The sequence below is a fragment of the Ambystoma mexicanum genome, chromosome 2p (genome assembly GCF_040938575.1).
Source record: "Ambystoma mexicanum isolate Mex_15411 chromosome 2p, UKY_AmexF1_1, whole genome shotgun sequence".
NCBI lineage: Eukaryota > Metazoa > Chordata > Amphibia > Caudata > Ambystomatidae > Ambystoma > Ambystoma mexicanum.
In genome coordinates this window covers 885343294-885368583 of record NC_090923.1, presented here as the reverse complement: position 1 = coordinate 885368583, position 25290 = coordinate 885343294, and the positions used below count along the sequence as shown (strand labels likewise).

Sequence of the window (25290 nt, the reverse complement as noted above, 5' to 3'; positions counted from 1 at the left end):
TGTGTGCGTACCTTACTATGGTTTGTGTACTTTGCAAGCCATCTTTTATAAACGTAGAAATATGTTACATGAATGACATTTTCAATGCATTTTGAGCGTGTATGTGTTTTTCTGAGCTAGGTTGTCCCTCTCTCCTCCTATACATCTAAAGGCTAGTTTGTCACTGATGACTCTTTGAATGCATTTTGAGCACTAGTTCTTGCTCTGGAGCTGTTCTATTCCCCCACTGAATCTTTCAATACATTTTGATCCTGCCTTGCGTTTAGAGGCTGGACCTTGAATGATGACATTTTCAAAGCATTTTCAGCATTTATGTTGGTTTTGGAGCTAGGTTTTCCTCAGTGAACCTCAACATAAACTGTTTTTTTCTTCAGTTGAAACTGAATACTTTCAACAAAAAAAACAACCTGGATGGGATGACAAAAACGCTGCACTCCACTACTGAACGGCCCCAGGCTTGCTGGCTGCCACATAGGACAAGTGGATTTGGAGGAACATGCCCTTGCTTGTGATACAGCTGTGGTGGAGTCTCGAAGGTGGCCATGGGGGGCATGCAATGCCCAAAGGCTGGCAGGTGAAGGAGCAACATCCCTGCCACCCCAATTGCTGGGATCCTAGGAGGAAAGCAAAGCTGCCGTGCAATAGAGAGATAGGGCAGCATTGCAGGTTTCTAGGTGACACCTAGGTGGATTACGGAAACACATTGAGACCTGGCGCATGCCAGGTTGAGGGACCAGGCATGCACCATGACCAAAAGGGGAAAGGAGACATATTTGGAATTGGTGGTCAGAAAGGGTATGTGCTGCAGTATTCAACAAGCATGCATAACAACCTGGAGATCACTTTGTGAGAGTGGTCAGTATGGAGGTGAAGCTGGCAATGCTGATCCACAGCATGGACTCTTTGTAGCTGGTAATCACTGTGCAGACTCAGGTACAATTAATCGCCAATGAGATGAGACCTGGCATGGGTGCAAGAAGTAGAACGATCTTTGTTGTAGATAGCAGTAAGATGCAGCCACTTTACTTTGTGCTGTACCATTACTAGCAAATGTGGAGCTCTGCCTGCTGCCCAGTGCCTTCATGTTATAAATTCAACTTCGCACATGGCAGAAGGTGGAGAGCTTAATAAAGCTTTTTCAGTTGTTCCAGGGATAAATGTTAAGTTGTGACTGCTGCTCAAATGTTTTTTAGGCAGTAATTGACATTAGGCCTCCATGCTTTTGCTGCTTCTTACAGTGGTTTTAAGTAGCATGTTTGCAAGAATGTTGATGCCCTCGTTGCATGGGCATGGCTGGCTAACTGCTGCTGGGTCATGGTACAGCACAATATTCTCATCTTTTTGCAAATTATAGCTATTAACGGTGTACAACGTGTACTCTCCACTAGCCATTGCTTAGTGAGATTTGACACTTGGACAATAAGAAATTATGTGTTTTGTCATGTGTATATATAGAATTGCGTTGGCAAGTCACTTTTTTATGGCTGGCTAGTACCTTGCAACTTGAATTATTGCTCCCTGGTTATTAAGCAGTTGTGGGCACTCCCCCCGCCTCCACACAGTGTCATATAGCATGTATGTCTCTATTCTTTTTTGGAGTGTACAGTGCTGCTGTTTGCCCCGGCGGTAAACTGATTGTTAGCGCTTACACCATTCGGTTAGACATGGTTATTGGCTCTGGGAGATTGAGGCTTGAAGGTGTGCTTGGTAGATCAAGTATTTGAAGAAGTTCCTTTAACAGGAGGGGCACCATTTTTTGGTGGGAGCTACAGGTGCATAAGATTACCTGGTGGCGACTATGACGTCAATGGGTACACCTACGCTAGTTCTGTGCATTTTATTTATTCTTTCATTGCATTCGGTGAGTTGTCGTTTTTTTGCCTTACTTTGATTTAGAAACACTAAAGTAAAAACCAAATCCAGGACAGGATAGTGTGCTTGCTGACAAGGGCTCTTTGTTGTGACTAGGCCACGTCACTAAGCAAGCCCAGTGTTAACCTTACTTGCCAGACATGGCGGCAACTCGCCACCATTCATGCAGCGTGTACCAAGCATTTAATGTACAAATATGATACGACATGTCACACGCCCTCCACCAGTCTATCCGGCGATCACGGTTGACGATAATCGTGCGAACGAAACATGTTTGACAATAAAACAGGAAGACTAGAATGTTGTGTGTCCTTGTTAGCAAATGGAGTTGAGCTACCCACGCACATACATATATGTAACCATGTTGACAATATTGTGTGGTTGTAAGTTTTTAGTTGGGGCAATTGAATTCTGTACTCTGACTGAACTGTTTTTCTTTTTCTTAATTTTCTTACGTTTTCTTTTTTTCTTTTCTCTTGTTTTATACAGTGATGATATATGCGATTTAATACGTACTGCTATTTTAATTTTGTGAAAAGTCTAGTTCTTTGACTAAAAAAACAAATAAAAAAGAAAAACTCCCAAGGTGTTACCTGTCCCCCCCAGATTTTATAGATCTCCTATGCCCCTGGATCGATGACCTCCTTTCCGTCTGGATGGGAGGGGTCCTTAGATCTTAGCTGTCAGGGGCCAGGACCACCTATTTATCAGGTGCGTGTTAGCTGTCCCAGCCACCTTAGCCAGACCTGGGCACCTAGTAGTCTGGGTCGCCTTTGTCTTTTCCCTCTCGTGTGCCTCCCTTCACACCTTGGTGCCAAGGAAATGAGCCTTTTTGGGTTGCGCCCCATTTCTTTGTAGGGGAATCCCTTCCTTCCTACATGCCCTCCTCCCACCTTATGCCTCGGGGCCTTCTACCACCGGGGCCCACTGGAAGATCTATTTTTCAGGCCTGGGCTCGCTGGACTCTGCAAGTGCAGGTAAGGAGGTGGGTGTTTGGCAGGCTCTCTCTGTGTTGCAGACTCACGGGGTCGGGCATTGTGTTTGAGGGGGCAGAGTGTGTGCGGCGAGTGGAGTGTTTTGACCGGATCGCGGGACGCAATGGGGCAGGGAGAGACAGTGAGCAGGAAATGTTACGAGTGCAAGTGGAAGACTGTTGGGAATTGTACTAGTGTAATTGTATTCAGAAAAAGGATTGTTCAAATTCATAAGAGCAGGCCGCCTGGGTGAAATAGGTTTTAAGAATTGCAGGGTGAAGTTGCATTGTAAAAGGCGCACATATAGTAGTCCGCCTGGGTGAAAAAGATTTTAAGAGATACAGCGTGCAGACGGAAGAGCGCACACGTTCATAGCGGTAGCAAATACCGGCACGATTAGTGCAGGCAAGTAAAGCAGCAAAGGGAAGGTATTGGGGACGGAAGCACAAAGGTTCTGAGGAAAGGGCGTTGAAGGAGGCATTTGGGATAACACAAGGAAGGAGTGGGGCATAATAAAGGGCAGGATGCACCCAAGCATAGTGGCAGCACCGTTTGCCCTATTACAGGATTGACTCAGTAATGGCAAAGCTGAATGGGGAAGACACCGGAAACCCGGTGGGGCAGCAACATAGAGCAGAGGAGGGCGAGAGGGTTGAAAGCTGAGCCAGGAGGAAGAATGTAGCCCCAAGGGCCGCATTTCCACCCGCAAAGAAATGGAAAGGCACAAAGACAGCCAGGGAAGAAGTGGTGGTGCCTAGCACAGGCTAGCTACTGACAGGGGGGCAAGTGGCAGCGAGTTCAGCTGAGGGGAGCACAACCACAGTTGGTCCCACATGGGGCACCGTAAACGCAGTAGCATGTGACATGGGGGCAGTAGTGACACAGGAGTTGCCACTCACCCAGCATTGTGGGGACAGGGGGCACAGGCAATGGGAAGGGATGCCCAGATTGGGGGGGGGGGGTCAGCAAGCTCCAGTGCAGCCGGACTGCAGGCACGTACCAGGTGGCCTCACCAGCAACGTGTACTTGTCCAGATCAATGCAGGTGAGCCAGCAAGGGCAGACTTGAGCACATGGATCCGGGCCCAGCACACAAGTCAAGCAGGGAATGGGGGAACTCTGGAGATGTTGAGGGGGCAATGGTCCATGGGTGCAGGAAGTAGTGGATCCACAGCAGGGCAATGGGCATCAGGGCCTGGGAGCATCAGTCTGGAAGGGGGACGGTGGACCAGCCAACAGGATGCGGGGAGGAAACCGGGAGTAGCCACGGTCCCCATACAGGGGATGCCCCCTCTGGGGGTGCCAGGCACAGGACTGGCGAGTACAGCAGGGACGCATAACCCGACAATATATAACAATGGGGGGGGGGATGGCTCAGGACATGGGACCACCACCGAGCATGACAGGCCAGACAGGTGGTACACAAGGTATTACAGGTATTCTGGCAGCAGGCACTTCTGTGGGAAATGCAAGGGCACCAGTGGTCCCCATCAGTAACCCTTCAGGTATGCACACTTGGCACATATCAGTGGAATTAAGGCAGAAGATTTGGAAAGGTACATTTGTAAATATATTTTCATTGCTGAATTACACTATCAGAAAAAGTGAGGGAAGGAAAAGAGAAAAATATGCAGGTTGAAAGATCATTGTGAAAAGGAAAACCGGGTTCGCGATATTTGCATCAGTAATAGAACAATACCGGAGTTACAGCAAAGGTTATTATATCTGCCCCTAATAATGTCCATGTATCGAAAATGTGCATTTGGCGCCTGGCTAAACTATGACAAGAGGTTCAGGACCTCCAAGACGGGGAGTATTCAGCTGGACTGGGGAACTAGGGCTATGGGCCATGGGCCAGTTGCACCATGGTTCGTCAACAACAGGGCGTGTGGGGGTGTCAGGTGGCCTGGTCACAAGGGGCTTGGGCATCAAGGCAGGGACAGTCCTTTTGGACCCCTCCCCCACAAGGGGGGGGATAAAAAGTAACATGTTGGGCATTCAAAACTAAAATATGCGCCAGGACAGCATGCAGGTTTATGCATCCATGCTCATGCTGCAGGTTACCAGGTCACCCGGAACAGAGATGCAATAAGAGAACTAAGGACAGAGAGTACAAAAAGAACGAGTAAGAGACCAGCACACACGCCCCTATTGCCTACACCAAGAAGGGTGGATATACTACGATTATGGGCAAACAGTGAACCCAGAAAAACAGAGGCACAATTGCTAGTGGGGGCTTCTCTGAGGGGGGTTTCCCATTCCAGTAAAGGGGCTGGTGCCAAAGAACCAGTCATTAGTAGCAAGCAACAATGCAGCACTGATGGAAAACATTGCCTAGGAAAAGGGATTGGGGAGAACAGGGGGGCCTTTTGCACACACCCGTTCCCTTTGTTTGTTTACTCCCCAGTGGGCACTGTGCTCATAAAAGAGCAAGGGAAGTTCAGGACGATTCACAATTGGTCTTTTCTAAAAGGGGCCTCTGTAAATGATGCAATCAATGAGGAAATATGCTCTGTAAAGTATGCATCCTCAGAGCCAGCTTAAGGAGCTGGGTAAGGGGGCATTGCCGGCAAAAGCAGATATTAAGTCAGTATTTAAACTGCTGCAGGCCCACCCAGCCGACTAGTGGGTTTCAGGCAGAGGGAAAGTTTTACTTCGACATATGAATGCCAATGGGGTGCTCTATTACATGCAGCTACTTTGAGGCATTTAGCTCATTCTTAGAATGGGTCACGAAGAGGCAACTGAAGGGGCTGAGAGTGGTGCACTACCTGGATGACTTCCTCTTTTTAGGTGCTCCTCCATCTTGGCAGTGCGCAGACACATTGGGGGATTTTCAAAGAATAACAAAGAAGCTGGGGATGCCATTTGCGCAGGAAAAAAGAGAGTCCGATGACCATTTTCACATTTTTGGGTTCGAAATTGATTCAGGACAGGGAACATGCCACCTTCCGGCTGGGAAGGTGGCAGAATTCCGAGAATTAGTGCAAATATGCATATAGTCCAAAAAAGTGACCTTGGCTCATCTGCAACGCCTCGTGGGACAACTCAACTTCGCTCTCAGAATTATCCTGATGGGGCGCTCATTCTCACGTGCCATAGCTGGGACAATGTCCGGTCACAGAAGCATCACCATACTAGATTGTCTGCTTCTATTAAAGGGGATCTGAGGGTTTGGGACAGTTTCCTGTCGGATTTCAATGGGCTCCAGGTATGGCCAGAAAAAGCACATCCTAACTAAAAGATTGGGCTATACACAGATGCCGCAGGGAGTGTGGGGTTTGGGGCCAGTTGGGGAAGGTGGCTGAAAGAATGGGACAACAAGGGTCTGACTAGGAACATTACATTTTTTGAACTATTCCCTATCGTGGTAGACCTGACAATTTGAGGCAAGGGCCTGCGGGGGAAACGTGGTATTTTGGTCAGATAGCATGTTGAAAATAATGGCAATTAACAATCAAAGGGCATCGTGTCTCATTGTACTCAGACTTTTGAAACATATGGATTTGATTTGTTTAAGGAAGGGGGAGCATTTTCAGTCCAAGCACGTCCCGTGGGTGGTCAATAAAGCTGTCTATGCATTATCTCGTTTTAAATGCAGGATGGTTGCCACAGGCAGAAATAACAATGACCCTCCACTCTCCCTCCCTGACACTCTCTGGAGTTTTGGTGTCCTGGTTTAGCAATCCTGATCACTGGATCACTGACCAGGAAGACCAAGACACCATATGAAAAAGCATTCCAGGAATACTGCGAGTTCTGTGGGAATGAGAGGAGAGGGAAAAAATTCCAAAGAGACACCTGGATTGCCTTCCTGGGGGGGCATTTATATGACACAGCGGTGTCCGCAGGGATGGCAAAAAGGAAGGTGGCGGCTATCAGGTTTGTGGCTGGGTATTAAATCCCACCTACGACTTTGCAGTGAAAAAGGCCTTAGCTGGATGGCAGAGGATGGGGGTCAGACGAACGGACTTGTACCCTATGCTGGATCCTCAAAAATTGGAAAAAAATTGTGCTCCCTCTAGAGGGGACATGCAGAGATGCTTATGAGAGCGTGCCATTTAGGGCTGCATTGGTCACAGCGTTCTTTAAGGCATTCAGATTGGGGGAAATGGTAGGGGCTGCCAAGACAGACACTTCAGGGGGACTTGCCTTCTCTGATATTCGTTTTTGGGGACTTAGGGTGAAAATATGTGTGAGAAAATCTAAGACGGATCAGAAGGGAAAAGGGGCTGTATGGACCGAGCCACTAATGGGAACAGAATAATTTGTCCAGTAGCGGCTCTGGGAGATTTCATCAAACTCAGAGGGGAGTCTCTAGGACTGTTTTTCGAGCACCAGGATGGTTCCAGTACCTCAAAATTGCAATTCAGCATGATTTTATTATTTGTTTGTGGTTTGTTTAAAACCTTTACAAAAATAGATCATCAAAGATAGAAGAATACAAAATTTAAATCAAATAAATCATCATCAAGTCATTCAAACGTATAAAAACCGTAATCATCATTAATTACAACATTGCATATCAAAATCCAAGAATAAAACAATTAAAACTCAAGTAAAAGTCATATCGTACCAGAGCTGCTTCTGAATTGATTTAAGATACTCAAGATAAATTGCAAAAATTCTTCAAAAAAGCAATAACTCATCTTTAAGACAGTAGAGCTATTGTGCCGTATCTGATAACACAGCAATTCTGTGTTTGAACAATTTATTCAGCATCTAGATTGTGTAAAGTATATTATACATTGTTTGAGTAGGGCAGGACATAAAAGTAGTATATGTAGCAGGGTTTCTTCCATACCATCTTCTTTGCAATATCTGCACCAACCACAAGTGTTGTTAAGGAGATTCCGTTTTTTAGAACATTAAAGCGAAATCTCATAAAAGTATTTCTATAGTTCCGGGAAGGGTATTTCTCCAAATATGTTTCAAGAGCAGGGTTGAGTTCCCAAAACAAATATACTTGGTTAAACATTTTTTATTGTTGAACAATGCTTATGGTCTGTTGCCAATCATTACATCTCAGAATAGTTTTAACTTTTAAAGGGTTCGTCAAAAGCATCTCCATTGAAACATACACAAAATTTCCTCAGTAACTAATTTCAATTTCAAACAAAAGGTATTAGATTGATCTTTCCCTGCTACAGTATACAATGTCTTTGATTTATTTACTAAACATTTTCTCCATAATGACATTTTCTTCCATATAATAATCGATTTCAAGGATTGGAGGCTGAACTCATATCTGATAACTTCAATTGGTACACACTTGGGTATGAAGAACAGAACACCTTTCCATATCAAACTTTCTAAATTTTTTTTATAAAATCAGTATTCTCTAGTTCCAAAGGCACTGTAGTAAATCTACAAAATGTGGCCTCTATTTTGCACAGCTGTCTCCGGATCATGTCTGATTTCCCTCCTAACTGCCTTTTAATCATTGCATTTGAACCATTACCAGTAAAGTAGTATCCTAAATATTTAAATGCTACTTGACATTTTATTTGTTTCCCTTCACAAAGCCATGTTAGGGTAGATTGTTTTTTCTTACTTTTTCCTAGTCGTATTATTGTTGTTTTGGATGCATTGATTTTTAAGTGTAGACCAGAAGTAAAAGCAACAAAAGCGTTTATCATTCACTGCAGGCCAACTTTTGTACAGTCCAACAATAAAGTCTGCGTATGCTATCCATTCAATAGAGAGGTCTCCTAATTTGGGCGATACTAAACCTTTATTCGACATTTCTTTACCCGCTTTACAAACATATAAATTGAACAAAATCGCAGCTAACTTACAGCCTTGTCTCAGGCCATTGGGAATTGCAATCTCTGATGAGAGGCTACCCTCTGAATTCAGTCTGACTTTAATCTTTGTGTCAGAGTCTAGTTCTATGATCATTTCTAGAAGGTGTCTAGGAATTGATAAATCTCTCAGAATTAACCATAATGTTTGACGATCTACAAGGTCAAACGCTTTGCTGAGATCCATAGAGGCAACAAAGATAGCGGATCTTTGGTTCCTTAAGGTTTTAGATTGTAAGCTTTTCAAAACAAGTCCACCGCAATCGGATCCTATATTTTTTCTAAAACCTATCTGTTTACAGTCTAGTATGTTGCAACTACTGAGCCATTCTTCTAGTTCTTCGAATATAATGGATGTAAATATCTTATACTCAGGATCTGAGATGGCAATAGGTCTATAGCTTTCTGGAGAAGTTCTTGGACCTTTCTTGTAGATCGGGGATCACAATGGCTACTCTCCATGACTCTGGTATCAACTTATTTAAGAGTATATCTTTAAATAGTATATTTAAGATATTTCCCCACAATACTGCATCTGTTTCAACATTTGATTAGACAGATTGTTAGGTCCTGGTGCAGCTGATTTTTTGGCTTTTGTAATTACACTACTAATTTTAAGAGCAGAAATGTTTAATGTCCATGCTTGATCTTTTATGTGTTTTGAGATGTCATCACTATCTTTTCCATCGTACATTCTAATAAAGTGATCTTTCCAGGTTCTTTCACTAATCTGTGTCAGAAGTATCTCTTTTTGGGTTAACTGTATATCATTAATCATAGACCAAAAATTAGAGATGTCTTTTCCTTTAATATTAGCAAGCATTTATTCCCCGTCTAATTGATCTCTTAAAACTTTGCGTGTAATTTGCCAATTCTTATCTTCTGCCTCAATTCACCACCAGTGTATGTTGAGTTCACTGCACTACAGATATCTTGTCTCAGTTGTTTTTTTCCGATTTAAAATCTCTATATCGAAGGCATGTGTATGATTGAGTCTCTGTTTCGTAACATTCTTATTCACAGATGTACTGAGGGTGATATCATTGATATAGTTGGTAAAAGTAATAGCTGAAAGATTATTTAGACATTCCTCGTCAGACATATAGTCAAGGTCTTTTAGTAAAGCAGATGTACATTTTTATGTTTTTGTATAGGACCATCGTATGCAGGTACCTCTAAGATTCGTGATTAAACCTTCATTATAGGTTACAAAACATTCTGTAGTTTCTGTGTGTATAATATCTATCCGCAAAAGATTATGATCGCTAGAGGACATTTTCTCAACATTAGGTTTAGGTATATATTTATCCAAGCCGTCAGTCACAAAGATATAGTCTAAGATCGAACTGCAGGCTCTGGCATTCCATGTATGATTAGAATTTACCAATTTCGTTAGGCCCATGACTTCAAGAAAATTCATCCATATCGCTCCTCTTAGCTTTCCATTACTATTGGCAGGTCTAGCTTTGTTACTAACAGCTTCTATGTCGCACATTAGCGCATCAAACTCTATGCTGTTGATATCACAATCTGCATTTAAGTCGCCAGCTATCACAACTAGCCCATTCACACAGGTTCCACGCCAAGCATCTATTTTCGCAGTTAGATTGCTTAATTCTTGAGTCAACTGTATTTCAGTATATTTGAGAGGGTTCCAGTATACGTTAATAACACATATATCTATGATATTATTACCCACTTTCATAGTACAAGTAACAGCTAAAAAGGAGATCAAACTTGACCATACATTAGTTTTCTCTGCTTCCATAGTATGTTTGCAAGCAATTAGTAAACCTCCCATCTGTCTACCTTTGGAACCTTTAGTGGCGGGTAATTGCCATATGTCATATCCTTCCCAAACTAGAGGCATAGTAGCCCACGTTTCTTGCAAAAAAACAAATCAAATGACTGTAAAATATCTGTGACTTCAATGTTATTAAACAGATGCACGTGACCTCTCGAATTCCAGGATGCAAGAGTAGATTTCCCAACATTGCTAAAGCGGTTTAGTCAAGTCCTTCAATGAGTTGATAGCTTCCCTAAGGGCCAGGGTCAGCCCTCTCCATTCCCGATTGTCAATACAATCATCAACCGTGTTGTCAACCTTCGTCTTATTGATATTTATAATTCCATTATCCACTAACTTAGTTGTGGCATATTTCGAATCATTATTTTGTTCAATAGGAACATATTGGTAAATGTCAAAGCCTTTACACTGTAGTGTCTCCGCTTCCTTCATCAGCAAATTTCTGACAAGTGGTGAAGGAATTACCAAGCGTACATAGTCCAATCTTTGTTTGTGTATGAAATCAACAAGAACAATATCCGGAGATGAGATCAGTGACAATGCAGGAATGGTTGCAAATAGCGGAAAAGTATACGGGCGGTTCAGAGATATGTGTTTCTCTTCCCTAAATAAAGTAGTCAAAATCAGACTGGGTAATTCGATCATTGCAGGTTTCTTTAGTTCTTGCGTATCATCTACCAGCTCGGGCCTTTCATAGGTATTTTGAGAATACCTTTTTTAATCTTGTGGTGGACCTTGTTTATAGGGGAAAAAGACTGCCCAGAATGTTTTCTATTGTTAAGTTGAGCTTCTAAACTTTTCTTCACAATAGTTGCTATTTCATCTTTTCTGATAATATTTTCGCCATCATTTCCCATATCATCCCCTTGAATGTGATGTTCATTACCATTCTGCAAAACATAGATATCCGTTCTTTCTTCAGCTAACAGATCTTCCACTTGTGTTTTGTCAGAATCCAACTCGTGCGTCTGAACAGTACCAAGAGCTGGAAAGTCACTGACACAAGAAACAGGAGAAGGGCATCTAGCATAAAGTGTATTAACAGGAGCTTCGCCTTTCAGCTGTCGTTTGTCGTATGTCAGAGAAGTCGCCACAGGCGGTGTAGATTTAGTTTTTTGACAAGAGGCATGTTTAAAGGGTTGTATCTCACAAGGTGTCCCTGGTGTCAACTCTTTACCTAATACCCCTTTGCAGATAACTGGTTCTTTAATTACTGTCTCAGCCATTTTTTTTTTTAGGTAGACATACCTACAGTAATCATGGAGTTTGCTTTAAAAATCTCAAACATATCAACCAGAATGGATTTTAGAGATGACAGCTGAGAGGCAATGTCTGTCACTTCATTTTTTTTTTCATTGCGTAAGAAATTGAGTTTTCAGCATCATAGTAACCTTCCCGAATCAATTGCATCACGGGTTTGGTCGTTTTATAGCTTTTCCCATCTTCACTAGCATCGGAGGGGACGGCTGCTTTTCTTATATCATTGGTTTCAGCCATCCCATCTTTATCTTCATCAATCATATTGTTAAAGGTAACATCTCTTAGATATTTTCGAGATGTTTTACACAGATTTTTCTTTTGGTTTTGATTTTTTTGTTGCGCTTCTCTCTGTTTGCCTTTTTTAAAATTTAAATTAGAGAGGTTGGGTATTCCTTCACTCAATAGAGAAGGTTGTTGTTCTTTAATCACTATCGAAACCTCTGTGTCATAATTTTTTATGTCAGACAAATTAGCCTGATCCTGCAAGTCTTCAATCGTGATTGCGTCTTTAGAATATATCTTTTTAGAGGTTAATGGGTCTTTTGGAACAGCAACATCTTTATCATACAATGCTATACCATAATTTTTAGCTAAAGTTGGCATGTTGGGAGACAGCGAAAGGATCATTTCATTAACTTTCAATGGAACCTGTTGCACAGAAGTGTTAACTGTCACTAGAAGCTCCGTTTGCCGTCTTAGCTCACTAAGGATCAGTCTGTTAAAGATGCCCATCAAGGTACATATATCCGTGTTGCTTGAATTGTCAACTACGGTGTCGTTAGACGTAATTCCCATCACCTTATCAGGGGAAACTAAGTTGTTATCTAATTGGAAAGCATCTATATCAGCAGTTTTGAAAACACTGCGTCATCAAACGATTGGTTACCCATGCATAAATCCCCCTGGGTCTTCGTCATTTCACCCCATAGGCATTTTAACGTGTCTTTTTGTACCAGGTCTTCAGCATAAAGGGATTGCGAACATTCGTTCGAATCCACAAAATTGTTCGGGAGGTCCGCATCTATTTTTAGCTGGTTAGAACATTTTTGAGCGCATTGTAACAGCTCCTCCTCTTCAATAAATTGCAGTGGGAGAAGTAAAGTGGCGCTCATGCTAGGCTTGCTCTGCGCGTTGATACTGCAGTAAAAAAGTCTGCACGAGGGTCTTTCATCGTACTAAGAGACTTAGATGTTTTACCTTTCATGATAAAGTATAGCAGTATACCAAGGGACAGTTGTTACCAACAGTCAAAATAATGTAAATCGTAAATTTCCGGTAAAAGTGTGTATGACTGAATCTAGGCTTTACCTTTCAAAACACAAGTGCAACACCGAACAAGAGAAATTCTAACCTCTTATACCTTACTGCCTTGCCTACCAACATCCACACTTCCAAACTCCCCGTTCCCCACACACCGTTCAGTTAACAGTAAACAGCTTGCTTAAAAGTGCTTCGAGGTGCGCTGCACCCTGGGTATATGTGGTTACTGGGCGGGACAGCGAAGGGGCGGGACCAAAGACACCACTCCAATCACAGGCTATCTACAATTCAGAAAACAGAGAGAGAATGTTTAAACACGAAAAACAAAGGTTGCTATAGGTGCTTGTATCTGAAATGTAGTTCAGTCTGTTCAGTCCGTAACAGTGAAAGAGAAGAGAGGAACAAAGTCGAAAATCACCTAAGTCAGGCAACTTCCGTGTTACACGGGCAGACATCCTCTTCTTGGGCGGCGGTCCGCAGTGTTAAATGACGGCTGCAGTTGATCCAAACGAGAAGTCCTCACACTGTAGAAGCGGTCCGAAGAGCGTTCCAAACAGTAGACAGTGTGCTTAAAAGGGCTTTGAGGTGCGCTGCACCCTGGGTATATGTGGTTACTGGGAGGGACAGCCAAGGGGCGGGACCAAAGACACCATTCCAATCACAGGCTAAGTCAGGCAACTTCCGTGTTACGCGGGCGGACGTCCTCTTCTTGTGCGGCGGTCCGCAGTGTTAAATGACGGCTGCAGTTGATCCAAACGAGAAGTCCTTACACTGTAGAAGCGGTCCGAAGAGCGTTCCAAGCAGTAAACAGTGTGCTTAAAAGTGCTTCGAGGTGTGCCAGGGTGATTATTTCAGAGGTGTATTTTGGCAGCAGAGCTGGGAGTGCTAGGGTTTGCCCCTCACTCCTTCCAAATAGGTGCAGCCAATACTGCGGCAGGGCACAGAATGCAAGAGGCGGACATCATGAAGCTAGGGAGATGTAAGTCTGGGGTCTACAAGGGGTACCTAAGGCATCACTTGGCCTGTTAAGGGCAAGGGGAGTGCGGTGGCTAGGAAGATATGAAGAGGAATGAGAGAGGGTAAGGAGCAACATCAATGCTGCGGACGAAAGGATGGTTTCTGTTTTACTGTGCAGAACATGTCCTTATCTTCTGTTATCCATAGAGGTGCCAACGTGGGTGGTGTGGGTGATTGGTCACTCATTCATAAGGCAGATAGAAAGGAGAGTGAGGGATCAACATAGGGTGCACAGAGACACAGAGGCGGCGATACACTGGATTGGAAAGGAGGGCATGCGAATAGGCCAGGTGCCCAGCATTATGGCAGAACACAAGGTGAAACATCGCCTGCCCGGGACGGATTTGGTGGTACTGCACCTAGGTGGAAATGACCTCATGTCAACGGGGCAGAAGGAACTGGCAATGGTCTCCCTGTTTGGATGGTTTGGCATCTTTTGCCCACAGACAGTGATCGCCTGGTCTCAAATCATCCCAAGGACAATATCGGGAGTCCCGGGGTCAGCAAGGCCCCTAAACATCTCTGCAAGAAAATTAAACAATGAGCGAGCCCATTTAGCAGGAGGTCGACTGTGCATAGAAGGAACAGATTTGCACTGAAAGCTTTTTGGCTGTGATACGCACAGCCCAAGCGAGGGGGGGGGGTTCCCCCCGACTTGTTAGTCAAAGGTACTGTGGCAGGCGGGGGTGGACCATATGGTCAGTGATTTGCCCCTCCGGGGGGACCCAGAGGCCAGTTAGGTGCAGTGGCGAGGGCATGGTCTGCCTCTCACTGGGATCGCTGGATAGATAGTTAGAGTGGGAAGTTGGTGCCAAAAAGCAGAAGGTGTCAGACAAGAGAAGAGTGCCTCCTGGGATCCCCCAAACATAGGGTATGGCGGGGAGGTTTGCGACAGCATAGGGGGGACCTCACCGCTGTAAAATCATTAGGGCACAGAGTTAGCGGTTCCACCTGGGAATGCCCATCACAAGGAGGAACCACTGTAAAGATGTGTTCTTTTGAAATAAATGTACCTGCTATAGTTATGCGGTTTTGTATTATTAGGGTTACGTTTATACTTGGATGTGTTGATTCTGCTTGGTAATATTGAAGGATTAAACATGGCCATACATTTTCCAAAAAGAAGTCTGCTGTCTTCTCCCGTCCGACTGGCACTGCCTCCCTGATGCACCCATTACAAGCTGTGTGCATTTAGCTGTGGGCATTTAGGCAACTAAGCAGTCCTTTGGCAGAACGATGAAGCTGTCCAAATGAGTATATGGCTTGTGGTTTGCAGAAATGTCACAGCTAGGGCGAGTCCTATGACAAATGAAACGAGCACAGTGTGCCTTACATGCCCAGAAGTGTTGCTTCAGAACTGCAATCGGGGTATTTGTATGCTAAAAGAATATACAAAACCACAGCTGATACCAAAATCTGTTTTCTTTCAAGACAATTACAATGTCACACAAAAAGTTGTAAACCCCTTCTTTTCATGTGGCCTTATTTGACATACGGAACTGTACATTTTTTGTAGAATGTTACATTTTCCTCACATCGTATATGAAGCATGCCTTTGTCATGCAACATTAAAAATAACAGCCAAGTTACCTTTTCAAAGATGTTTTGTTGCGTGTCAGTCTTGAAAGTACATTTAGAAAATCCACCCCCCATAATTTTTTGCCCGATGCTGGATTGCATTGTGGGATTTGAAGTCCTTAATTCAAGATGGACTTTTTAAGATTTCTACCTAACAGATAATTGCTGAAAGCCAATGTGGGCGTGAGGAGGGGAACAAAAATAAAACACTTAGCGGGGTTTCTGGGTTGGGCGGGGGGGGGGGGCGGCGCCAAACTGGGGCTTATATAGAGCCCCTGGGGGACGGGGAGAGTACAGTTCTTTGTCTCGTCCCTTCTGGATTGTCGCCACCGTGCCTTCATCGCCTGGCTGGGGATCCCGGACCACCTTGAAGTTAATTTCCTGCTGGATATCACCTGCTGCCTGGACGACCATGCTGCCGTCGCTGCCCTGTTGTCCCTGGAACCCTTCTTTGAAGTTGGGAGCAGTGGGTACTACAATGTAAGGTGGGGTTGTTTCTGGTGGCAGGTCAAGCCTGGAGCGGCAAGGGGTTTCAGGTGGGGTGGTGGGCAGGCTCGGGTCAGGTGCAGGCATTTTTGCAGGAGACTGGTTGATGCCACGCTAGTGGTGGCTTTTTTTTTTTTTTTTATTTGTTTATTTATAAAATGTACACATATATGATCAAACAATCAGAACAATAAATACTCAGCAAAAATACACAGGATAATAGAATATTATATATACTTAACTTGCAATAAATCAGTAAATACCCAGAAAGTCATCCCACACCTTTCCGTACAACCTCAACTTCCCTTGCCTCTTGTAAATCACCCTTTCCATGGATGCAAGGGCAGACATGCCCTCCACCCAATCATCAAGAGAAGGCGCATTCCGCGATTTCCAGCCCCTGAGGACCAACTTTTTACCCAGACAAGCTCCACGGAGTAAAAACTTTTTCCGTGACACAGAGAGATCATCCAGCAAATCTCCACCTCCCAAAATCATTGTCATAAAATCCAATTCAACATCCAAATTCAAAACACGCAGACAGGCACCACAAACATCATGCCAAAATCCCCATACACGCACACATTCCCACAACAGATGTTCCAGACTTCCCTGTTCATTCCCACAACACCAGCATTCATCCGAGTCCATCAGCCCCCTCTTAAACATTCGCTCCGGGCTCCAAAACACTCTATTGAGGATCTTTATCTGTCTTGACCGTTCCACCATATCAATTGCACAGAGTTTAACATTCGCACACATATCCAACCACATCTCAGGCGAAATCACACACCCTAACCTCCTTCCCCATTCATCTCTCAAGTTTGAATTTTCCTTATAAGCAGACACAATACAATTATATATCCTGCTAGCAATGGAACAACCACCTGGCTCCCTCTCCATAAGATAGAGATTCACCATTGAACTTCCTAGCTCTGCCACATCACCGATACATCTTTTCAATTTCCTGAAGTCTTCAGTTCTGAAATTATCAATGTGAAACTTTGCTCGTAACTCACGTTCCCCAATCCACCCTCCATCCACCAGAACATCATCAATCCAAAGCACCCCGCCTAGAAACCAATCCGGCCAGAATAAAGACCTTCCCCCGATTGCAATCAATGGGTTCAACCAAATGGATGAGTGAATGGTCTTTGAAGCAACCGAGCCCAACAATTCATGAACCTGTCTCCACGTCTCTCTCAGAAAAACCGTCAAAGGCGATTTATTACATGACTTATTTGTCGCCGTGAGAATAGCCCTTGGAGGGAGCGGACCCAACATACTTGCCTCTGCAATTACCCATTTATCAGGCAAATCCATCAAAAAAGGCACAATAAAATGACTTGAAAAGGCTAAATGATATGCCCTGAAGTTCGGTACACCCAGACCACCTTTTTCTACTGGCAACTGAAGTTTCCACAATTTAAGCCTAGGCGGCTTATTATCCCACAGGAATGACTGCAACAAACCATCAATTTTTTTCCAGTAATGTTGACCAATTTTCATCGGAAGCATACCTAGAACAAAATTAATCCTTGGAGCTGCATTCATTTTGATAGCGTTCACCTTGCCCCATAGGGACAAATGAAGCAAAGACCACCTCAGGATGCTCATTTTCAAATCAGTACATTCCTCATTCATGTTTACCACAACCATCTCATCCACCAGTGGGGTTAGCCATATACCCAAGTATTTCAGTTTCCTTTCACACCATTGAAACCCAATCCCAGTAATCAAGTTCTTGTCACAATATCCTGAAATTGGTAACGCCTCCGATTTAGACCAGTTAACCTTAAATCCAGCCACCGCATGAAATCTTTCCAAAACATTCAGCAAGGCCGGAAGGGACACTGCTAAATTCCGTAACAACAAAAGTAGGTCATCCGCATAAAACCACAACTTTTGGTCAGCACCATGAAAACCCAGACCCTGTATCCCCACATCACTCCTTAAGGCAATCGCCAATGGTTCCATGGCCAAAACAAATATCAGGGGGGATAAAGGACATCCCTGTCTCGTACCCCTCCGTAGTACAAAGGAGTCTGACAATTGCCCATTAGTTCTGACAGCGGCAGTCGGACAAGCATAAAGCAAGACGATCCATGAAATAAACTCCTCTCCCAAATTCATAGCACGCAATACTGAAAAAAGATAGTTCCAATCAACACGATCAAACGCTTTCTCTGCGTCCAAGGAAAGCACCGCAACATCATCATCTATATCCTGTGCATGTGTCATCATCAACAATAAGTTCCTAATATTGCTAGATGTCCTCCGGTCATGAACAAAGCCCGATTGATTAGTGTGCACTAACTTCACAAGAAAATTTTGCAAACGAAGGGCCAATAGTTTTGCAAGGATCTTATTATCAGTATTAATCAAACTGATCGGACGGTAATTCGAAGTCAAACAACCATCTTTACCCTTTTTCAGAAAAACCGATATAATGGCATGACTAGTAGAAGCAGGAAGCAAACCTCCCACTCTGGATTCTATGAACATATCCCGCATAAGTTCTACCACTGAATCAGGTAAGATTTTATAAAATTCAGCAGGCAGACCATCCGGACCCGGAGACTTGCCAGAGTTCAATTTCCCAATCGCAGTTTTCAATTCATCCACAGTCAAAGCCTCACTCAGCATTGCATTCTCCAAATCATTCACTCTAGGTATCTCCAATCCATCAAAAAAGGAACCGTTCAATCCATTGACACCCAACTCACTTTGATACTCCCTAAAAGTCTCATTAATCAATTTCGGGTCACAAGTCACCTGACCATTCTCTCTATTAATAGAAGTGATAGATCTTTCTGATTGCTGATGTCTTAATCTATAGGCAAGCCAGCGATCGCACTTTTCACCATATTCAAAATACGAACATTTCAATTTAAACAAATCCTTCTCAGACCTCATTTTCAAAGTTTCATTCAATTCTCTCTGTAGTTCCCTCAATCTTCTCTTTTTTTCCATGTTCCCAGAGTCATTAATCATCTCCAGTGAAAGTTGCTTAATACTTTGTTCCAAATCCATACTTATGTCCACCATACATTTCTTCCTGCTACTGGACAAACCTAGAATTAAGCCCCGCATTGTACATTTAAATGCCTCCCATACTGTCCCAACAGTCATACCATCTGTCCTGTTCTCCACAACAAAATGATCAGCCTCAGATCTGATTTTCTCCACAATCTTTTCATCTCGAAGAATTGAGGTGTTCATTCTCCAACAAAACGATCTAGGAGTACCGAACTGCAAATCTACGTTCATAAACACTGGTGCATGGTCAGTGACAGCAATACAACCAATCTCACAGCTTTTCAAATTCAGGGTTGCTGAACCAGCCGAGAAAAACATATCTATACGAGAATGTGAGCCATGAGAACTAGAATAAAATGTATATTCTCTCAAATCCCCATGAAGCAATCTCCAACAGTCTTCTAATGCAAATTCAGAAATAAGTGAGCTAAAGGAACAAAAAGTCGGGTCTCTTCTGATAGCAATATGCGGCCCACTGCGATCCTTGACATTATCAATAACCAAATTAAAGTCGCCTCCCATAATAACATTCTGACAAGCAAAATCCTGTAGCATTTGAGCCACTGTCCCAAAAAATGTGCCATCATCCACTGAAGGGGCATAAACATTGCAAAGAATATACTGTACTCCCCGAACTTCCACCAAGAGCACGATGACCCTACCCTCTTTATCAGTGCGAGATTTCAAGACCTTAATCGGGGAGTTCTTCCGAATCAAAATAGCAACCCCCCTACTCCTGGATGAATAGCACGAGACAAAAAATTCCCCAATCCAACTTTTGCGCAGCATATTAGCATCCTCTAACAGTAAATGGGTCTCTTGGAGAAAATGTACATCACCGTGCATATCTTTTAAACAATTAAAAATCGTTTGTCTTTTGAGTGGATTGTTTAGACCATTTATATTCCACGAGGAAACAGACAACTGGTCACTCCTCCCAGGCATCATTGCAAGGAAAAAAATAAAACAGTAAAAAACCAAAACAAAAATTCTGTACTGAGAAAAATTAAATACCCTCCCCCACACCCACCTGCAGAAGTATGAATCCAACGTCACCCAGAACAAACCCCAAGCCACCCCCAGTACCCCTCCCAATCTCATATAAATATCACCAACCAGAAAACCCTAAAATTAAAAAGCCCATGTAAATTTCAAGGAAACATACCAGTATAACATGAAACCTTTCAGAAGCCTCTCCGGTAGATGTAACGGGTGATAAGGCTGCAACAACAAATATATCTGAAATAACATGCGGACCACTCCACTAGTAGTCCAAACAACACTCAGGAAAACATGTAAGCAGAGATATCACCTGCCCCTCCCCTCCAAAAGGTGAAACAAAAACACAAAAAAGGTAAAACAAAAAGCAAAGTACATAGCAGACAATCATAATGTAAAATCTCCGCCCCTGGCCCTTCCCAGCTGTATCATGGACCAAAGTACAGTGAGCGGCCTCCAACCCACATTGTCACCTTTTGCAATGGCAGAATGAAAGGTACCACATATCTTCATGGGTCAGAAACATGCCCATTCCTTCACCCGGACCAAACAACAGGTGCAGGGGCATTAATAGTAACAATTCTACATTGACTCCAGGATCCACCATGAGGCCAATGCAAAGTGTAGAACAAACCTCTGCAGCAGAGCATCAATATTGTCTCCATTGTTATCAAAAAATGGACTCAGCATGCATATGTTCGGAAAATAGCCATAATCCATTGCAATACTCATGCTTTCACGGCTGCACACCCCATTTGTCCCAGATGTCATATGGTACGCTCTTCGAAATTACGCCTGACATGTACCACTGATCCATAGAGGGCTTTTGTAAAGGACGCCGTCACGTGCCACTTCCATGAGCAGCAGCCCACTTATACTTCTAGCATTATCTAGCAGGTGCAATTACCAAAGCTTAGAGATAATTACCGCACGCAGATACTTAAAAGATTGTGAGCCGACAGCAAGACCGATGTAAAAGAGTCTCTCCCCGGGCAAAATGTAATGGCTGATAACTACTCATCACGTACCTCCTCATTACAAGGGGGATGGACTGCAACACAAAACTGTCATCAAAGGAGGGGCACCGCAGAGTCTGGACGCGTCTTCATTCCACGTCGCAGGCCGAATTGCAGACGCGACACGGAAGGAGGAATCCCAGCCATATTCCGGACTTATCCTTAACGCCGAAGCAGAGACACGTGACGCGGAGCGTACTGGAGCATAATGCAGCACCGTACGTCACGCATCAACAATGAAGGTCCCTTCTTCAGAGATGTGTTTTTCGCACAGAAGGGAGCACAGGGCGGGGCTGATTTGTATCAACTCCGGAGGCAACACCGAGTGTGAAATAGAAAGGTTGCCTTGGCAACAGGGATCAGCCTGGGAAACATTTCACAAGCGGGGGAGAAGCGGCTAGAATTGCTTTTCGGCATGATTAAAAGTGGAAGGAAGAATACTTAGAACTGTTTTTGGGCAGGGAGGACGTGATTGAGAGTGGTGGTCGCATTATCAAAATCAGGAAGAACACTGCTAGAATTGGGGACAGTGGGGTGGGGATTACGCACACTAGTGGGCAAGGGAACAAGAACAGTGTGCTGCAGATTGTGTGGGTTACTAAGCAGGGGAAGGAATAACAACTGCAAGTTGGAAAAAGTCACTGCTATATAGGAGTGTGGGAATGGACCCAGCTACCTTGGCAGCCATCATTGTTCTATTACAGGGCAAGGAGTTGGGGGCAGTGTTGGGGTCCCTCCCAGTAGCAGTGGAATACAACGAACGGGGGTGACCCAGTGGCAAGGGGAGGAAGGGGACTCACCAGAGTCCCCTCTGTTAAGGCCTAGGAGAAGAAAATGTAGCCTCCAGAGAAGCCTACCCCCTACTAAAAAGAGGAGGGGTAGGATGATGCCTGCCCCCACACCAAGGGTAGTGAGTGAGCCTCCTGTCCCAAGCTAACATCATCCGAGACGCCTCGACCAGTGCTTCAGACCCGCTGACCAGCACTGAGAGAACGATTCCTGACCCTGAGCCATTGTGTAGGCCAGCCTGCCGCTATCCGTCCAGCCTCGCTCGCCAAACTGCCTGCAGCTGTCTCCCATCTTGAACTCTGTCGCAGAAGCTGAAAAGCGCCCTGAAACCAACTCTACACTGTTGAGCACCAAGAACTTATACAAGCACAAGGTACATTGTGGTTCTGTCCCCCTGGTCCTTCTCCAAAGGCCAGTAGTGACACTTTACATCCAATTGCTCCCTTTGTGTTGAAACCTGGTATCCTTGAACTATTGCGATAAATTACTTTACCGACTACCCTCCTGTCAGTATCCAGAGTGCATCCCTTTTCCTTCTAGAAACTGCCTGTCCTCTGCATTCCGTTACAGGGTGGGTTGCATTTTGTAGTGTGCTAGAACTGTCTGTTGAAGAATAATAAAGTAGATATTTGTATACAACCTTGACTGGACACTCCCTTTGAGCATTGGGTAATAATTGTATTTTCGCTGTGTTGCAACTAACCAACGATCCACAAACTTGCAAAGATAAGCCTGCCATTCCGTCCACGTTACCAAAATTGGACAAGGAGGTTTATAATTTGCTTGCGTTTCCAATTCGTTCAGCTCCCTTCTGGTGTACTAGTGGTGTGGGTCTAATTGATGGTTTAGAAACTGATGTTCATCCCTGGACCACTGGTGCCCCAGAAGTTGATTTGTCACAGTACGGTGGCCATATAGTACATAAGGTGTTTTCAAAAATTAATCACTGAAGGTCTGTCTAGACATTTTAGGCCCTGCACACCATATAAATCTAGGTGTTTTCCTAATTTAGTTCACATTTCAACTCATTGTAGGCCCTGTTCTCCTTTTGGTATCTAGGTGATACGTAGCACTTCTCTTTATACATAGACGGAACACAGGATGTAAACACTGTACAGCGAACTCATTTCTCCCCTCTCAAACACACACCTTTGTAATTTGTCGGAAGGCACAGGCTCATTCCACAGACCCTGCACTCACATATAACACAAACACTATTGCACAACACCTCGGCCGTAAGCATGAAGCTACCTTTAACTACAAAAATGTGAACTGTAGATTCCCACATAATTCTCTATCATCTGTGTCTTAGCACTTGTACTATCTGAAATGTTGCCAGGCCGAGTACGATGGTTAATTTCACATTCTTGTTGTTTATGGCCTGCAAGAATGTTTTTGTATTTTCCCTCCCTTGTCCTTTAGTGTTTTGAAACAGATTGTGTATAGGTGATATATAAATAATCATATAAACTATCATATCATATACCTCCTTAAACACAATCCACCCTGTTTAGTTCATAGTTTACATCCGGTTTGCTCAACCACAGGCCATTCTGACATAGGCGACTTACAGGGTCATGGCCACCCTCACATAACTTTAATGGTTGAAATGCACACATGCATAATAGCAACTCCCAATTCTCCCAAATGTGTACTCCGGTCCCTCCGAGTGCGTTCATCCAACAGCGCGTTAATAATTATGGTTCACGGCGCTATACAAATGACAAAATGAATGAGAGTCTCAGTGCACATTAAATCAACGGAATACACATTGGATTGAAAGGCCGAGCCAGAGTGAGCCCTGAGACAATCAAACTCACGAAGTGAATAACATGATAGTGAACACCATCACTATGCTGCAGTACAAACTCGGTGCAGAAGTTCCCGCAGTTCTTCGTCAACTAGTGACGCCCGGGTGCAGAAAGGATCCCCTGCTCCCCATTCCATAACACAAGCCTTGAAGAAGTGCTGGGCGCAATGCATCCCTGTGTATAATATAGATGGGTCAGCTGCTGTGCAAGCGCATCAGAGTGCAGCTCCAGCCTGCCTGGGTCTAGTAAATGTCGGCTTTGGGAGCAGTAAAGCTCTCCAGGCTCCTTGCGTCTAGTAAACGCCAACCCCGAATGCAGTACATTTCCCTAGCCGCCTTTAACTTTAGCCTCCAAGCCCAAGGTTTGCTGCATTGCGGCCCCAGTCAGCTCCGTGTCCAGTATAGGTTATTCCAGCAACACGGGCACTCCTAAACACAGTTTTGGCTGCATTAGACGCCCCGACCTCTAAAGCCCCCGGGCTGCACGGGGCAGTAGTTGTTTGCCAAGCATGCAGGCTCTCAGGATGCGGGCTACCATCGGCTCTGGATACCCTTGGCTCGCAGGCAGCGCAGACAGTAAACAGGAAGTGAGGCGGCCCCTTACCTTCTGGTCCACGATGGAGCAGGCCAGCTGCTTGACGTGCGCCAGGTCGGAGGAGGGCGGCAGCAGCACGAACTCCCGCGTCAGGCCGATCTGGATGGTGAAGGAGACTCCCGGGCAATGGGGCAGCATTAGCAGGGGCGAGGGCCCGGGCTCCAGGCCGGGGGCGGGCATGGCCAGGCCAGGCACCGGGAGACAAGGGCTGGTGGGTGCGGTGGGCAGCGAAATCATCGCCCCCCGGGGAACGTCCGGACAGCGGGCTACCCTTCTCACGTCTGCCCACCCCCCCAGCCGGCCACGGTGAGTGGTCCTCACATGGGGGCAAAAGAGATCCCTAGTTAGCCCAGTCCTGGGTGTGGCTCAAGATAAACTTCCAAATAAACAAAAAAAAGTCCACGGGTCAGTCTCGTTGTTTGCTTCCAGGTACAGTCTTACATCTGGAGACGTGGAAGGAGTTATTTAGGCGGGTGTCACACACAGCCTCCTACAGGAAACACTCCCTGCCAGAGTTGGAAGCCTCTGTGAGCTGGAGAGTTTCTCTTTCCACCACCCTCTTCCTCCCCGCAGCCCTCACCAGAGCAACAGGTCTGCCTGGGAGCAGGAAGTGTGCTGAATGGCAGCTCCACAGGCCAATGCAGGCCCAGGGCTCACATCGCGCCGCCCTCCTACCATTGTGAGGCGGAGGAGAAGTTCAGAGAAAGTGAGGAAAGTAGGGAAGAAGCGTCCCGTCTGATCCTCTGCACACAAGTTGCTTCATAGCCGCTCTCTCTTGGTGGCTTACAACGCCGACTACAGCAAGAGAGCCCGAGGTGTAACTTGGAGGCCAATGCATGCTCTCAACGTTGGGATCGCAAAGCTCCCAGTTATCCTTTGATATTTGGCGTGAAGGAGTTCAGAATAATTATAAGAGGAATATTTCCCGGCAGTCACCTGCAGACCAAAGCACCCGACGGTGATAGCTTGTATGTGCCTGATACAG

At 44.7% G+C, this 25290-nt stretch overlaps 1 protein-coding gene across 1 annotated transcript in view; it reads right to left on the bottom strand.

Moving 5' to 3' along the window:
* Window positions 1–24967, bottom strand: part of PRKD2 (protein kinase D2) — a 704913-nt gene extending 679946 nt beyond the window's left edge. Inside the window, exon 1 of the mRNA XM_069644584.1 lies at window positions 24315–24967. Within this exon, the coding sequence (XP_069500685.1) occupies window positions 24315–24542 (228 nt within the window). The 5' untranslated portion in view covers window positions 24543–24967. The remainder of the gene's footprint in view (window positions 1–24314) is intronic.
* Between the last annotated feature and the right edge of the window lie 323 nt (window positions 24968–25290).